We start from the raw sequence: 18,613 nt of genomic DNA, 5'->3' as shown, positions 1-18,613 counted from the left end.
TAGATATTATATTTAAATTGTTATATTTGAGATGTGCTGCCATTTCATACTGTAGTACATTGTTTATGACCCAGATCTTGCAAAAGGTTGGACAGAACAAGGATTCTCTTCTTCTCATTGTTGTGCATAAGTTGAATAGCCCAGTACTCAGAACATAAATGAATCGAAGAATGAGTAATGCCATAAAATTAATAATAAAAACTATAAGTTGGAGCTTGATCATAAGAATGATTTTTATTTTATAATAGAGAAACTACAAACTCTGTATTTTGTTGTAAGATATATAATTGATTTATGCTATCTGAGCAGCAGTTTATACACATATTTCTGTCATGATGGAAATATGATAAAGTGAATGAGGTTGTTTTCACAATGAAAAAGCCAGGAATAATAACTTCTCAGCAGATTATGAAGTATAGTTTATGTTACTCTTTAACCATGAATCTCTAATTCGGAATGTGACATTGCAGTTGTTGCAAAATTAATTATGTACTGATATATGTACATGAGAAGCTATATTGACATTAATTGGCCTTTGAGGACAGAGTATTTTCTATGTATATTAGAGAAATGTAGCTTTCAAACCAGTCAAATCATATTTGAAAATTTTGCCAAATTTGAAGATGCAAAAAATATTTCATTTAGTTGTAATTTTAAAAATCACAAGTTTCTTCTTCTTTGATTATTGGCTTATATTAAAAAACACATTAGTAAATACTTTTAAGGTTCTGTGTGGCTATTCGTGCACACATACAACTTTGGAGCAATTGTATAGGTAGAAGAATTAATGCTGGCTTTGTAATAGCTGCCTAGTGGAAACATGGATTTACTGGATATCTTATGTTACATGGTAGAAATAATTGAAATATAAAGAAAAAGGTAAAATAAAAAGTATATGGCATGCAACTGGTTACTTTTATTTAGCTTTCATAATCTTCACTGTGAATATTATAAGTGCAACTGAAGTTTAGCATATGTAGATTGCCATCTTTAATATTCTAAAGTCAAATTAAGAGTATATTTGCATATCATTTATTACTTGTTAAAATGAAGACATTTCAAATAACTAGAGTACCACTCTCAAGAACTAACTGTCCAATTTCGTATTAGAAGGTCAGACAAGTCAAAGATGTTAAAGAAGTAGAACTTTTCAAAGTGATCAAATCCTTTGTATGTAAATGATCGTATGTAAAATTTAATGTCCTTAGAACAAAGATGCTGTGTGTGTGTGTGTATATATAATTTCTTTTTCATTTATTTTTTTTTAATATTGCTTTTAATTTCTACTTGATCTGTGCCTATATAGGATACAACTGCATTCAGATGATGGCAATCATGGAGCATGCTTACTATGCCAGTTTTGGTTACCAGATCACAAGCTTCTTTGCAGCTTCAAGGTAAAATGGAAGTCTCAATTATAACCATTTTTATTTGAGAAAAATAAATAAATAAATAAATAAAAGTAATTTTTACACTTTATGTGATATTGTTTTGTAATCTATTTGGGGGTTAACAGTTTATCATTTTTTTTTTTTTTAACTACAATCATAGACTCTCTTTTCATCAAGCCTTAGTGGCTAGCCATGATTCAACATTGCTTTTCATGAAATGATTTCTGTTAAAAAGTATCCAGTTAATGTGCTGAAATTGTCATGCATTTGGAGGCCCAAGTCTTAATCAGAAAATCATGCCTCATGGAAGTCATTATTGCCAGAGCTCACATCCTTTACTGGAAAGAGATTGGCTCATGTAGGAACATTACTGAGAAGGCTCTTGGTAGGACATATTACTGCCCACAGAAGGATTGTCCTTCTTTCTGGGCTTAAATCCAAAGAATGTGGATCTCTGGGCAGAAAGACACCAAAGAGTCCTGTGTAATTGAAGAGGTATTGACCTGAACATGTCCAACATTGTCTCCATCTCATGGAACTTACACTGTTGTGGCATATAGACATCAATCCAATAATCATACATATTGGTTTAATATAGACACCAATAATCATACATACTGATTTCTATCTGTAATAAAAGCTAGGAAGAAAATGACAGGGTACTATAAAAGCCTAGAATGAGGGGTCTGATCAGTTTAGATTAGATCTGAACTGATGTTGAGACTGACATATAAAACATAAGTAAGAGTGAACTGGGGGAGGAGTAAAGTAGGAATAAGGAGATAGTTTTTCTGGCATAGAGAAAAAATACTGATACTTTTACCTGTTTCTCTATATATTCTCTAATATAGTGAATAAATTACCTGTATTTGTGATCTCTAAATCTTTCATTCCTCTCCTTTCTTGAACTCATTCCGAGTAGGCTTTTCTCCTCTTCATTGAAATTGCTTTTGTCAAGTATACTGATGACCTCCACACTGTTAAGTCCAATGATCAGCTATTATCCCACTTGAACTGTCAGCATTTGGCACAATTAATTACTTGTACCTTGTTAGGACATTTTTCTTTCCTTAGTTTTCAGGAAACTATTATTCTCCTGTTTGTGTATTTCCTATCTCTTTGCTGCTTTTTTTTTTTTTTTTTTTTTTTTTTAATTTGCTTTGCTTTTTTCTGACCACTAAATATTGGACCTCCCAGGGTTCAGCCCTTGGTTCCATTCTCTTCTGTATATGTATGATGTACGTTGAGGGTCTCATCAAGGCTCATCCATTCTTATGCCTTAAATATACTTTACATTATATTGGACTCTTCCCTTTCTGTACCTGCCTATACTCAGCTATCATAAAACCTAACCACCTGTAACTTCAAAATATATCCTAAATCTGGCTTCTTCAATTGCTGCCATCCTGTTCCAAGTTGCCATTATCTATAACCTGGATTATTTCAATAGCCTTTTAACTTGTCACTCTGTTTCCTCTTGTTCTTCCACCCCTTCCCTAGCCTTCTTTCCTCCATATACATGGGCTACTTTCTGCATGGTGACCTGACTAACCACTTTAAAATAAAAGTCAGATCATGCCCCTCTCTTGCTCAAAACCCACTAACGATTCCCTATCTCTTTCAGTGCAAAAGTCAAAGGCCTTATATTGGTCCATAAGACCCCATGTGTTCTGGGTCTTGGTGGACTCTCGGGGCTCATCTCTTTCTGGATCATTCCACTCTGGCTACACTAGCCTATTTGCTATTCTTCCAGTGTTCCTAGCTTATTAGCTTAACTCTGTCCCCAATACCCTTTATGTCTGGACATCCTATCTTTTAGATATTCACACACCTTGCTCCTTACTTCTTTCAGGTCTTCCCTTGAACATTGCCTTCTTCATGAAACTTTCACTGATAACCCTGTTTAGAATAGCATACCTGCCCTTTCCACCAGTGGCTTTGCTTCATTTTTTTCTTTAGAGAAGTTAATGCTATCTGACATCCCCCATGTTTTGCTTATTTATTTGTAGTCCTCCAATCCTCAAACTAGAATATAAATTCCATAAGGGCAGGGATATTTATTTTGTTCACTGCTGAATCTTAGAGCACAGACAATTTCGTGACACATGGTAGATGGCTTAATAAGTATTCGTTGAAAACACAAATGAATGAAAGAGATTTTAAGGCTATTTATTTACTGAACACGCTGTTCATTGAGTAGAAAAAAGGCTGGGATAAGGAGAGAAAGGGGTAAAGTGTCCTAAATCTAAAGTTATTGGAAGGAGCCAAATTAGGCAGTGCAGTAGGTCCTGATAATGTCCACAGTCTTCATCCTAAGCACAATGGGAGTATAAATATGACTTCAGGTAGAGGATGAAATGATCACATTTTCATTTTTTAAAGATAGTTCTTGCTGCCCAATGTAGTTGACTACCAGGAGACCTGCGATATACTAAGCACTGTACTGCATCATGGTAAACCAGATAGTAAGAGCCTCTGCCCTCAAGGGACATATGATGTAGTGAGGAAGTGAGATAATAAATAATCACAAGGGTGATTGGGTGATTATTTACTTAAAGAGTAAAGTTGATGCTATGGAAGGCCAATATTGAGATTTTACATAGGTTAAGAAAAGCCTTCCCTCTTAGAGGAGTGATTTTTGTTTTCTTTTTCATGCAGACTAGAAAGCTGCTATTAACACAAACATGCGTGCCTTTGAGCTACCCATGTTTTCTGCTTGGGTGGTGACAGACATGGCCTATCCTCTTGGCCTTCTGGCACCTGAAGGCATTCCAGTTTGGGAATAAGTAGGTACAAGAGGGATGACCTCACTCAAGATACCAAGGACATTGAAAGAAATACTCCAAGAGACTGCCATTCCAAGCATACATACTCACAGGAATGGCCAGGTTTATGAACAGGGATTACCATGCTCCCCAGGCAAAATAGCCTTGGAAAAGAAAGTCAGAAACTCTGAGTTTAGAGAAACAGAGTTTACTACCTACTGGGGCGCCTGGGTGGCTCAGTCGGTTAAGCATCCGACTTCAGCTCAGCTCTTGATCTCATGATTTGTGGGTTCAAGCCCTGCATCAGGCTCTGTGCTGATAGCTCAGAGCCTGGGGCCTGCTTCAGATTCTGTGTCTCCCTCTCTCTTCGCCCCTCCGTCACTCATGTTCTGTCTCTCAAAGATAAATAAACACTTAAAAGAAAAATAATTTACTACCTACTAACTCAAAATGTGAATTTTCATTGGGATATGAATCTATGTCTAGTAGCTGGATTTTAATTATTTTTTTATGGAATGCCTTAAAATTTGTTTACTAAGAAATACTATTCCACTTTGACTTGTACCCAAGTATTATGTCGTAGTGCGTTTTCATATTTAAAGTACCTAGTACTGCACTGGTAAAACAAATGATACACAGTAAATGGTTCTTTGATTTAAATATGATATGATTTTGTTTCTGCTTTATTCTTACCTTTAGCCGTTATGGAACGCCTGAAGAGCTGAAAGAACTGGTTGACACAGCTCACTCAATGGGTATTACAGTCCTCTTAGATGTGGTGCATAGCCATGCTTCAAAAAATTCAGAAGATGGATTGAATATGTTTGATGGAACAGATTCCTGTTATTTTCATTCTGGACCTAGAGGGAATCATGATCTTTGGGACAGTCGATTATTTATCTACTCCAGGTAGGTACATGTAATATGGAAATGTTTTTACTGAAAAAATATTTCAAGGAATATTGCTAAATTCATTGTGTGTGTAGTCTTTCACTGGTATATAACTTGTTAAGCTGATTTTTAAAAATTATGTAAGGAATGTTTACCATATGTATAGACTTTCCTTGTTTTGAATAGCCCATGTATTTGTGGTAAGTTTCATTAAATTTCAGTTTTACCAATCTTAGGCCACTTAAAATATATTGGTTATATGGTCACTTAAAATGATTTATATGAATAATTCTTTAATATCTAAAATAATACTTTATGAAGTTGAATTAACTGTAGCAAGTCTCCTTTTAGTAGAAATATATATTGTATAAAATAAGCAATTTTTTAAAATGTTACTTCATATTTTGCTATCTTAATAATATTGCCATATTCCTGATCACAGCTAAATTAACATAACTTTAATAACAAGTAACATTTATTAGTATGTAATATATCAGGTATGATGCCAAGTGTTTTAGCTATATTAGCTACATATTTTATTTTCCTTATTCTGCGTAACAACTCTACTTACACCTGGTAAGTTCTATTGTTAGCATCATGTTACATAAAGGTAAGCTAAAGTTTATTGTTGAAACAGTTAAGATTAAACACATCTCTGACTTCTTTTACTGTTTAAACAGAAGGGTGTTTTAGGTGATTAAATCTAGATAGCTTAATAGGGCAAAATATTTTAAAATATCAAAAATACTCTGTATCCATTATTGATTATAAGTGAAAATATAATGAAAATATGGTGTCAGGAATATAAAAAGTAGCAGAGTATCAACATATAACTAACTTTTTATAATAAATATTTTTGAAAGTATTTAACGAATTTTCTTTTGTATGCTGCATTATATATACATAAACATACATGTATCTGGATGTTTATGTATCTGGATGTATTTTGCTGTAGCAAGTACTTTGACAAAATGAAGGTTTCTAATTTTTCAACATAAATTAGATGACTTTCATATGGAGGAAATTGTTTTGCTTTGCTCTTTCCTGAATGTTATACATTGTTTTGTATTTCGTAACTGTATAGGAATCACTCATGCCAGATGAAGGAGCATAACATATTAGAAAAGACACAAGAGGTAGAAGCGGGTGGCAGGATTCCAGGCCTAGTTTTGGTCTGGAACAAATCGATTAATCATTCTGGTTCTCAGGTTTTTCATTATAAGAGGAAGCAGAGTTTGGGGGCTAATACAATTCCCTTTGTAAAGGTATTTTGTATCTGTGTCACCTTTTTGAACATTGCTTTTCATACTATGGATGTATAACAAGTAAAAAGGACTGAACGCATGCTAATTCTGTGATATAACTCCACTATTGAGAAAATCTTGTAAAAGTAGTTTGTGGGCAAGAGATACAATTAATTGTACTCTCTGGTTCATATCTGGATGAATGAGTAGACTCTGTACTATAGAACTGTGCCTTATGAAAGAAATGCATTAAATAGTTAAATTTTTGTGTTCTGACACAATTCTTCTGTAGAACTATGTCTTTAAAGAAAAAACTTTAGGTGGATTTTTTAAATGTTACAAAAACGATTATTTATTTTATTAAAATATTTATTATAGTGTATTTTTCTATACCTGGAGCTCCCATGGTCCATTAAAAGCCATCCAGTTTTCTAAAGAAAAGAGATTATACATAACTTTTTTAAGAAACATTTCTATCATAGAAATTAAGACATATTTAACATTTTATTTAATACTTGTTTTGTTATGGAACTATTAACCTTTCTCAGGTGCTTGCTTTTGGTAAATAATATATAGCATGATTCTGGCTTATAATTTTTAATATGACTAATTCTTTTGGCTACATTATGTCGTAGAGGCTTAGTACTTTGTAAATATAGTTCCATGTAAAATGCATTTTATTATTCTATATGTTGTTCTGTTTGACAATACCGTACCTACATTTTCCAATTTAAGAGAATTAGTATTTTGTATATAGGTTAATACTATCGGTTATGACATCATTATACAATATAGATAAAACCCTACAAAGCCAATTTAAACAAGTTAAATCACCAAATTTAAACAAATATTTTTTTAATACTTAGATTGCTCAATATATAAAATAGTAAAGATTCTAGGGCTCTTTGAATTATTTTCTCACTACTGTATACAATTGATTAAAAACTTTATTGACAAAATTTATATTAGCTTGATGAAACTTATCAGGATTTTCTTCCTTCTATTCTGATTAGTTATAACATATGCAATGTGACAGTAACATTGCTTTGCTGCAATGCTAAAGCCTTTTTTATAATCAGCATTTATGTTTTAATTTTTATCCTGCTCTTTTGGTTATTTATTGCTGCTTAACCAGCTCAAAGTTTAGTGACTTCAGATAATAGCAGTTGTTGGGGCGCCTGGATGGCTCAGCCAGTAGAGCATGAGACTCTTGATTTCCAGGTCATGAGCTCGAGCCCCATGTTGGGTGTAGAGATGGTTCCAGACCAGCAATTTGGGTATAGATCAAGAGGAATGCTCTTCCTTTCTGTATGTCCGGTCAATTGGAGTGGTTTAATTCAAGGGTGGAACATCCACTTTGTTTAAGGATGGTTCATTCACATGACTGACAGTTGGTGCTGGCTCTCAGCTAGGAGCTCAGTCATGGCTGTGGGCCAAAGGGCTTCAGTGCCTCTTGTAGCCCACTGCACAAGCTACTTGGACTTTCTTACAATAGTGAATTCCCAAATGACATTCAGGCTGCCATTTCTTATGGTCTGGATCTAGAAGCTGACACAGCATCATTTCTGCTCTAAACTATATAGATTGAATAGTTATAGATTCAAGGGACAGAAGCATTAAAGAATTTTAGTTCTGTGTTTTAAAATACCCATCTATAACAAGTTTTGACCGCATACAATGAACATACCACTTGACAAATTCAAAAATATATTGAAATATTTGTCTATGTGGAAATATTATTTTTCAGCTGTATTTCTGTGGTAGAGAGTTTTGTCTGAAATAGGCAAAATTTTTTTAAAGTTTTTTAATGTTTATTCATTTTTGAGAGACAGAATGTGAGGCGGGGGAGGGCAGGGAGAGGGAGACACAGAATCTGAAGCAGGCTCCAGGCTCTGAGCTGTCAGCACAGAGCCCGATGTGGGGCTCGAACTCAGAACTGCAAGGTCATGACCTGAGCTGAAGTCGGATCCTTAACTGACTGAGCCACCCAGGTGCCCCTGAAACAGAATTTTTTTTTTTAAAATATGTACCTTTCATTATGAAAGTAATAATGTCATTGTTGTCAATTAGAAAATATAAAAAGACCCACGTTTTCCAAAATAAAAAAAATATATTATTCTTAATAAGTATAAATAATATTCTTTGTACGTGAGTGCATTTAATGACTATAAACTCATTAAACATATGTATACACACATGGAAACCTATTACTCTCCCCATGGAAAAGCTACTCTGCCTGTTATTTTGGGTTGATTCCTTACCCAGATAAAATCAGAAGCTACATATTTTAAAATACAAGTTCTTTTCTCCTGCTTATCTTTGATTTGTTGATTAATATTACACTCCATGGAAAAGCATATATAAATATGGTACATGGCTTGTGTAAGGCCTAAGCCTCTGTTTTGAAAACGTGTAATAATTTTGAAATAATTGTATTTACTGTTTGAAAAAAATTAATCTTATATAGAATCAGCTTCTGTAAAGATATGTTGCTGATGCTTATTCATCCTATCTATATGTCATAACCTGTCACCGTTTATGCTCTCTGATTCAAGTGCCATCATCAAAGTTATCAGAATTAAATCTCTCCGAGTAATACCAGAGATCTGTCTGTGCTATTTCATTACCTGCTATGAATAAATTTCCAATCAAGAGCTGCCCATGTTTTAATTTTCTGTCTACTTGGCTGAACTGCCTTCTAGCCCTGCTAAATTACTAATGACAGTTCATAACAGAGGTTGGGATGTCCTTACTTTAGTTGCTAAAGAGAACCTTCTGACAAATTTGTCATCCATAAGTTTCTGAAGTTTCTAGAGTTAAGAAATAATGGATACAATTTAGAGGTCCAAGTTTTAAATTCTGTTTTGCTTATTCCTCTGGCACTGTGTAAATGCCCTTGATAAAATAACAAGATAACTGCAGATTTGTTGAGCTTAAACAATTGTGCCTTAACTATTACTAAAGCTTCAAATGAGTACCTTTTCTTTGTTGAGTATTTCTCTCAGAGATAAGATATTGAATCTCAAAGGAGATAACATAGTAGAGCTAATGTTCTTTTTTTCTCTGAAATTTACATTTGGGCACAAAGGTATTGTAATCATATTCCTTCAGCATGGGTTCATGATGAAACAACTATTAGGTAGAAAGATATTCTACTATTATCTTGAGTTACTAGAGTTCCTTTTAGGAACAAAAGTAAATCCGGTTTGCTTTTTAGCGTCATAATCACATGGAATGAAATACTCCTTAGTACAGACACTATAATAATTGTGTTTTTAATTGTGGTAGTCCTTTCCATAAGTTAAAATGTGGAAGGAAATTCATGGGGGGGCCTTTCTTGTTTAGAATGGATATCTGTATCTTAAGTGGTCTATGGTATCTTATATGGTTTTTCTTTTTTTAGTTTGTGAATATAGTAAATTCCATTTATTAAATTTTGAAGGTTAAGCTAGTCTTGCATTCCTGGGGTAAACCCTCGTGAACATAGTTGCTCATATTCTAGACAAAATTTTAGTATATTTATATATAATATTTTACCATGACCAAATCAGTTCTTAACGATGAATCTTAAGGATTATTGTACATTGATGTATTAGCTAACGAGTATATGGTATGGTGTATCTTGATTTGCAAGACATTTAAAAGCTAAGTATTCAGGACATGATTAGAAACTTGTAATATTATTACTTTAAAGGGAACTTAAAAGGCATGTACTTCTTTGTGGTTTCTTAAAAGCAAAAAAAAAAAAAAAATCAAAAAGTCATGTGTCATGGGGTGAAATAATTTCTCTTTTTATGGTAGTAAAAATGACCACAATAACAGAAAATAGCATAGAAAAGTTAATGTGTGCAACTAACAGTTTGGTATTATCTGGAAAATTTAAAGATTCATATGTCCTAGGATGCATTGCAAAATATATATGCTTGGGAAACTCCTGAGCATATGCTAATCAGAAGTTTGGGAAAAAATAGACCAAAAAGTCATTCTCTTCAGGGTATGGATAATATTTTAAAAATTAATTTGAAATAATGGTTTTTAAAGAAATTTCTGTGGATTTGGGGAAAATGTCAAGAAAAAAATTTCCATCGTTGTGATTTTATTGCCACAATTTCATTCATAAAAGTTCTTTGCAGGAGTGCCTGGGTGGTTCAGTTGGTTGAGCATCTGACCCTTGATTCTGGCAGGGGTCATGATCCCAGGGTCATGGATTAAGGCCCTCATGGGGCTCTGTGCTGAGAGTGAAGCCTGCTTGAGATTCATTCTTTCTCTCTCTCCTTCTCTCTCTCAGTCTCTCTCTCTCCCTCTCTCTCAGCTCACTCGCTCTCTCTCTCCCTCCACCCCTTGTCCCTGCTTGTGCGTTCTCTCTAAAATAAAAATAAATAAATATTTTTAAAAAGTTCTTTTCATACACATAAATCTTGGAAGTAGTTTTTGGTGAACTTTTAAAAGGGTTTCAGTTTTAGTATTTTGCAAGCCCATTGGTTATAAATATATAAATATAAATAAATATAAATATAGATATAAAATGTAAATATAAATATAAATGAATCCTCTTGTGGTTACCTAACTTCAGGGAAAGTGGAAATATACAAGTCAAATTTTAGCAAAGATGATAGATGATGGAGGGAGTTGGAAAAAAAAACTTTTATAATTTAATAATCCCAGCCATTGATTATCTCATTTATATCTATGTATTTTAGTGAGCTGTTACAGCCAGGAGAAGCATTAAAATCACATATCAAGGTGACTTTTAACTTTAACCAGACCCTTGACTATTTTATCTTTATTTTAAAATTAGTTTCTTTGTGTGTATGAGTTAACAGTGCACTTAACGTGTTACTAAAGTGTCACAAAAAAAGCAATTAATAACTAATACATACATATGGAAATACATAAATGGAGGGATGTATACATATATGGAGGGATGTTGACAAGTTTTCACTGATAGGGCACACAATCAAAAAGTTTACTGATCCCTTAATTAGATCAGTTTTTAGGTAAATTAAGGTTAACATCACAATTTTTTAAAAAAATAATCTATTTTTAGGTTAACATCATACACTTTTTTTAAATTAACTTTTTTTTCTGAATAGTTCATTTATTCTATTGACTATTTAACAAACATGAAATATCTACCAAGCATCATGCCTTTACAGACGTGATATTTTCAATATATTTAAATGTAGCACAAACCCTAAAATAAAATATGTGTTTTTAATTTCTTTGGATCGGTTTCCAAACATTTATATATTTTTTTAACTGAGGTAATACATCATCATTTTAGACAGACAAATATCTGTCCTATTTGCTTTATAAATTTTCAAAAAGCAAACAAATGATTTGTATGAAGCAAATGATAGATGATTAAAAGACAGTTTTGAACATTGATATAGCAAACAGCTAACTATGGCTAAGACAGTCAATCAACAACAAACAAATAATACTCTATTCTTCATTAAGAACATTAAAATCCCACAGTAAGATTGTTGTTAATAGCTTCAGTGAATGCTGGATATGCCATAAAAAGTCTTAACTGTTTTCTTCTTTTATAGTACATTTTCTTTTCCCTTTAGTATTTCTTTGTTGTATAAGCCAGAACCTTATTTCAGCTTGATTAAGGAAAATGGTTAAATCTACTATTTCAAAGAAAGTAGAGTGAGATTCAAAATTCAGACAGGCTAATGCTCTATTTTAAAAAAGATTAAGAAAGTTGCTATATCAATCTAATCTGTCTGGATTTCAGTGTGAATAGTAGAAATGTAGCTTCTCTCACAGGGTTTATGAGATTATTCAGCCTAGCAGAAAGGTTTCTGTCGATGCAGAGCACAGCACAGGGGTGAGGATTTACAGTCTTTGTATGAACTTTGTTCCAGGTATTATCTGCCCCGTTTATTCCCCACAAGTCTAAAATTTAGGTACATAGGGATATTGTGAAAATATCTTGAGTATTTAGGTCTTACTCACCAGTACCATTCACTTTTTCAAGTCCAAACTCACTTTAAAAGTAGGACAGTTCTACTTGGTAATTTGCCTTAAATTTGAAAATGCTGTGCTCTAAAAGCTGCTTCTTTAGCCTAAAACAATGGTCCATGATAGTGAAAATGGTCTAAAAGTCCCTATTCAATGATTATTCATTTAAATGTGGAAATTTCATGGAGTCTATAATAATAATATCTGGTTTTGTTAATGACCTTTATAAACAAGCAGGTAAAAGGTGACAAAAAATCTATTTCCTGTCTGTGTGTAACAAAACAACTTGTTTAAACAGGTCTATTTTCTAGGGAATGGACTAGCAGTTTTGAAGTTATAAAGCAGTATTTCATGGTTTCCTAGATGAATGATTTCCTTAACATTAAGCTGCAGATAAATAATCCATGTTACACTGAGCCAATTATTTTCAGAAAATATAGGTATCTCATAATTTTGGAAGGACACATTTGTAAGTATTACAAAGATTATTCACCTTTGAGAGCTTTCCCCCTACTCATTTAGATTACCAATCAGGCCTATTTGTCTCTAACTCCTGAATTTCCACTCCACATTTTGTGATGGTGAGATATCCCTGTTTGGTTGTACCTCAGGTCTTCAGTCTGTCTTTTTTTTTTTTTCCTTTCATTGTTAGTAAGAGAAGCCCTCAGCCTCAGGATTGATTTCATTGTCTCCTTCCAGGCTAATAATATGCCTCCCAAAGATTAGACCTTTGCCTGTGTAGCCTTTCAAAATTCTGTCTGCTGAAAGCATCAGTAAAACTCAGGGGCAGTTAGAGTTAACATTTTCTCTCAGTGCTTCAGGAAACAAAACAGCATGATAGCTAACTGTTCTGAAACTTGAGATCTTTTCCTAGTACTGTGTTAGGGATAGCAAATGGGCCCAACTGGATGTCCAGGTCTATTCACCTGGTCTTTGTTGTCTGATGATAATCATGATGATTACAGTGGTGGCCATTGTTAAGGAACATTCCATTTGGAGGCAGTTGGTACTTTACATATATTATTGAACTTCCTTCTGTGATTACCTGATATAAAATGACTCCTCCAAGAGCACCTGAGTGACTCAGTCCATTAAGTATCCCTTGATTTTGGCTTAGGTCAGGACCTCACAGTTTGTGAGTTCCAGCCCCATGTCAGGCTCTGCCATTGACAGAATGGAGCCTGCTTGGGATTCTCTCTCACCTCTCTCTCTGCCCCTCTGCTTGTGCAATCTCTCTCTCTCTCACTCTTTCTCTCTCTCTCTCTCCCTCTCTCAAAATAAATAAATAAATATTAAAAAATAATTAAGTAAAATGACTCCTCTCGTCCCCCACCATTCCTTCTCTCCTTTTCATGTCTAATTTTTGTCCATTGTACTTATACCCACTCTGTGACATTCTAAATATTGTTTTTAATTTTTAATTAAATATTGTTTTTTATTTTAATTTTTAATATTAAAATTTAATTTTAATTAATATTTAATTAATTAATTAACAAATTAAACAAATTTGTTTTCCATGAAAATGACACTGTACCATATTGATTCAGTGGGGTTGCCTTTCTTTCAAACTGAATTCAATGGAGGAGCCTACAAAAGATTATACACACATACATACATATAGATGTATACACACATACATAAATATAGTTATATGTATGTATACATATACATATAGATGTATGTACATATGTATGTACATATAGATGTATGTACATCTATACATATACATACATCTATATGTATACATATACATATAGATGTATACACACATACATATATATAGTTATATGTGTATATTATATATGATATATAATATAGTTACATACGTATATAATATATAATATTGTTTATATATATAATTAAATAGATAAGATCTGGTATAATATGAAAGAGATGGTTTTGGAATTAGGTGACTTGGATCTTGAACTGAGTAGGTTAGCACTTGAATCTGTTTCATGTATAAAGAACTCATAATGATATTATTTATGTGCCACAGGGCAGATGTTCAAACTATTTTAAACAGTAATTGAAAATGTGTGGTGAACTAGAATATAGACTGTTAAGGAAAGCTTGGAGACGTACTTTCCAAGTTTTAGTAAAGAAGGAAAGCAGGGCTCAGCTCACAAATCAGGCAGGTAACTGAGGGAGCCAGGCCAGGTGGTGCTGTTGGTAATCTGGAGCAAACAGGTTGTGTCTAAGGGGACCACCACCCAGGGCTCCTGCCAGTTTCCACATGAGAATGTAACCTGTGGCGCCACATCGTCCAGTTCTTTAAGTCAGCATTCCACACTTTATTTGAAATCTCTCCATTTTTAAATGTCTACAATTGCTGGAAGAGGTAAGCAAGAGAATGTAACCACTGATTGACTTCCAAGCTGGACTCAGGCAATCAGAGGCTCCTCACCCCCTCGTCTGTCCTTGGAATGTCCACTCTGCCTACCATTTCCACAATAGGAGCTGTTCCAAGGACAAAGCCTTGAGAGAGCAAAGTGTTGTTGAGACTATCTTAGCAGTATATGTACCTGAAGCCAGTTAAGGCCTCTATACAAAATTTTCAGATTCTGGTAGGCAGGTATGGGAATCTATTCATCTTGCAGCTGCCCAAAACAAGCTTCATATGTAAATTCCCTTGCTTATTAAAACTGACACCTACCAATCTGAAGTGTCTTTGTCTTGCCTCTTACATGATCTCTCCCCACCCTTCCTGTATTCAGGTTTCAGATCATACCTAGAAAGCTCCTGAAGTTGCAAACTAACAGCAATTAATATAAAATTTTGAAATTACCAGACCAAAGGAACACACATTTGAGGTGGCTATAATCTCTGGGCCACCAGGGCTATCTCTGTACCCTAAAATATGCCTTGGGCTGTGACAATATCAGATTCTACCAAACTTCTAAAATTAAGTAGTAAATTAGGTAGTGAATCAAATATGATAAGGACAATGATACTTTTATAGATTAAACACAACATTGTAACTCTTTTTTTTTTATTAACAGTGAGAATTTCATAAACTTAAACTGATTGTATGATATTATCACTCAGCAAAATTGCATTAATATCTCCTTGATTTTGGTAGCAGACAAATCAACAAAATAAATAAGTGCCTTTTAAGATTGGCTCAATAAAACAATGTACATTTATTGAAGAAATCTACATAGTTAAAATGCAGTAACCTTTGTTTAAGACCATGTATCTTAGTTGTGATTTCTTAAAAAAAAAAAAAAGTGAATGTAGTTATTGACCTTTGGAGGCAATACAGAGAATGGGTAGTGGTCTTGACTCTAGTTACAAGCCTAGACTCAAATACTAGTTGTACCACTGATTAGCATGTAAATACAGCCAGATTAATGAATCTTTCTAAATTTGATATCCCTCTCTATAAAATAAGATTCTTTTTTTTTTTTTAATTTTTTTTAACGTTTATTTATTATTTTTTGAGACAGAGAGAGACAGAGCATGAACGGGGGAGGGTCAGGGAGAGAGGGAGACACAGAATCTGAAACAGGCTCCAGGCTCTGAGCAGTCAGCACAGAGCCCGACGCGGGGCTCGAACCCACAGACCGCGAGATAGTGACCTGAGCTGAAGTCAGACACTTAACCGACTGAGCCACCCAGGCGCCCCAATAAAATAAGATTCTAAATGTACCTGACTCCTGTGATTGTGAAGGTTTAGTGACACATTTATCCCCACGTCTGACTTACAGTCGAGACAATTGCATTGTCACCATTATTACCATATAATTGTCATAATTTTCTTGTGGGCAGATTAGCCAGCCAGCCTCATCCTCTGAAACAGAATCAGAGGCATGAAGACAAGGAACAGCATTTTGTTTTCATCAGCCAAAGGACATGCCGTGATCTCTGTGGGTCTGTTCGTTTGTTCGTGTGGTTTCACACTGTTTTTTTAAAAGCACATTAAGCTGTTTTTTGTTTTGTTTTGTTTTTAGTAGAAGCACAGAATTAGGAACATTTGTGGAAATGACCAATGATAGTCAACATCTAACGGTGTTGAGAAGTCACAGCCAAGAGCAATGTTAAAGGGAGAGAAAACCCATCAAGGTCAGAAACCAGAAGTGAAACCACGGCAGTGTAAGGCCACGTAGGTGCGGCAGCAAACAGTTCCACACTCCAGTTGTCTCTCTGGGCATCATTAAACTGCAGTGTAGAATAATCATAATGAACGTGAGTCATTAAAAAAACTATCATGTTCGAAAATTTTCTTTTAAGATGCCAGGAAGAAGGAAAATGCAATTTCAAAGTATTTCCATTAAAATTGTTAAAATTTTAAAAGTTGTTGTAAGGATTAAATTAAAGTTATCTGTCAACAATTTTTTTTTAATGAGGATTACTGTAAAAACTTCATTTGTGTGTATTGCTTTTTTCCCTTCCAATGTGGGATAAGCAAAACATCTGTCTACTTACTATTATTTTTAAATTTTCTGGTGAAAAAGGCATTTTATGAAACAGCTATTGAATTAACTTTGTTTTTAAAGATGCTTTAATTTTTTTTTAATGTTTATTCATTTGTGAGAGAGACAGACAGACAGACAGAGCATGAGCAGGGGAGCGGCAGAGAGAAAGAGGGAGACACAGAACTCGAAGCAGGCTCCAGGCTCTGAGCTGACTTAAATGACTGAGCCACCCAGGTGCCCCTGAATTAACTTTTAAATCAGGGACCATGTTTATATTTTTTAGGACACTACTGTATGGTGGTCTATTCTGATTTTTAGTCTCAGAGTGTTCATTGTAAATCAGATTGTTTATTCTTTTCCAGTAATGGAGTTTTTTAGTATAATGGCTAAGCTGTTTTTGGTAATAGTATCTAGATTAATTCAGGCAGGAAGGGCCACAGTCCTTTTTTTCTTTCTGTTTTGACTGGCCATTGATGTTGTGACAATGGTTATAAGTAGGGAGATCATACCTTTATGCTTGTTGTTTGGTGCCCTGTATGGAATAGCATTTACCCCTGATCTTTTTCTTTCTGACAAAGTGTTATTATTATTTTTTAATGTTATTTATTTTTGAGGCATAGAGTGAGCAGGGGAGGGGCAGAGAGAGAGAGAGAGAGAGAGAGAGAGAATCCCAAGGAGTCTCTGAGCTGTCAGCACAGAGCCTGACAAGTGATTGAACCCACGAACCATGAGATCATGACCTGAGCCGAAATCAAGAGTCAGGTGCTTAAAACAGACTAAGCCAGCCAGGCACTCTGACAAAGTGTTATTATTCAGAGTCTCCTTATAATAAGCTAGCATAGGCTTTGCTTGACCTACAGTTTGTCCTTCTTGCTTCTGCCATGAGCTCATCTCCCAACTTGTGTGGTTACATTTGAAAGGCTATCAGAAATAGTCTATCTCTCCATCTTTTCCCAGACCTTTCCAGAAGTAAGGTATCTCACATCTCCTGTACAAGAAGAGAATTTAGGGAGCTTAGTGATGAAATGAAGTGGATAAACGTAGCAAACACTTTCAGGCCATAGGGGTGGTGAGAGAAGCATTGAGGGCCGCTGTGTCTGCTGTCAGGCTGCGGGCTGGCAGGGTCAGTGGGAAAAATGGGAAATGAGAGGCAAGGTATACATTAAATAATCATGCAAAACAGAAACCAACAATCCTACTGAGGAGCATATAGAATAATACTGTCCAAAAGAAATATAATGTAAACCACGTACTTAATTTTAAATATTCTAGTGTCCACATCCGTCTCTAAAGTGGTGATTAAAGGGACCTACCTCATGATGCTGCTGGAAGATTTTAAATGTTAAAAATATGTAAAATTCTTAGCATAGTTCCTGAATAGAGTAAGAATCAGTTTTGTTTCTTAAAACTTCCATGGTTTATTCCACATCCAGACTAAATTGTTGAGCTCATATTTATGTGTCATACAAACTCTGAATGCGTATCCATTTAACAATTACAACTCTTATTTATAGTATGTCCAAATTATTTTTCAAATCAAGATTGTCTTTTCTACTCCCTGCACTGAGTTAAATGCTTTTATTTGATTATCTACCTTCACTCCTTGCTCTCTTACCTGCAAATATATGTTTTATTTATGTCAGTTATTGAATTATGTTGTTGTAATTTAGCTTTTCTCCTGTATACCAAGCATGAATGTAAGCTTCAGCAAGGCAAAGACAATGTTTGCCTTGTTTCTCTCTAGAACAATGCTTGACTCATTTAGACACAAATTTATTGAATGGATAAATAAATGAATGAATGTATTTATGCTTTCTAGTGTTCCCAAATGACAATATAGATCTCATCCATCTTATAACCCTATTGTTTAGCACACTCTCTCAGAACGTACCAGAGCAGACTGTCAAATGTTTGTCCAGCTGAGCAACAATGAAACC

At 34.3% G+C, this 18,613-nt stretch overlaps 1 protein-coding gene across 3 annotated transcripts in view; it reads left to right on the top strand.

Annotated features, from left to right (window-relative positions):
• Nucleotides 1-18,613, top strand: part of GBE1 (1,4-alpha-glucan branching enzyme 1) — a 280,352-nt gene that overhangs the window by 130,134 nt on the left and 131,605 nt on the right. For all 3 annotated transcript variants that reach the window (XM_042903789.1, XM_042903787.1, XM_042903788.1), the window contains exons 6-7: nucleotides 1,307-1,397; nucleotides 4,856-5,065. In XM_042903789.1, the coding sequence (XP_042759723.1) occupies nucleotides 1,307-1,397; nucleotides 4,856-5,065 (301 nt within the window). The remainder of the gene's footprint in view (nucleotides 1-1,306; nucleotides 1,398-4,855; nucleotides 5,066-18,613) is intronic.

The sequence above is a fragment of the Panthera leo genome, chromosome C2, assembly GCF_018350215.1.
Source record: "Panthera leo isolate Ple1 chromosome C2, P.leo_Ple1_pat1.1, whole genome shotgun sequence".
Lineage (NCBI taxonomy): Eukaryota > Metazoa > Chordata > Mammalia > Carnivora > Felidae > Panthera > Panthera leo.
Note: the sequence above shows the minus strand (reverse complement) of the source record. Positions and strands in the feature narration are given on the sequence as shown.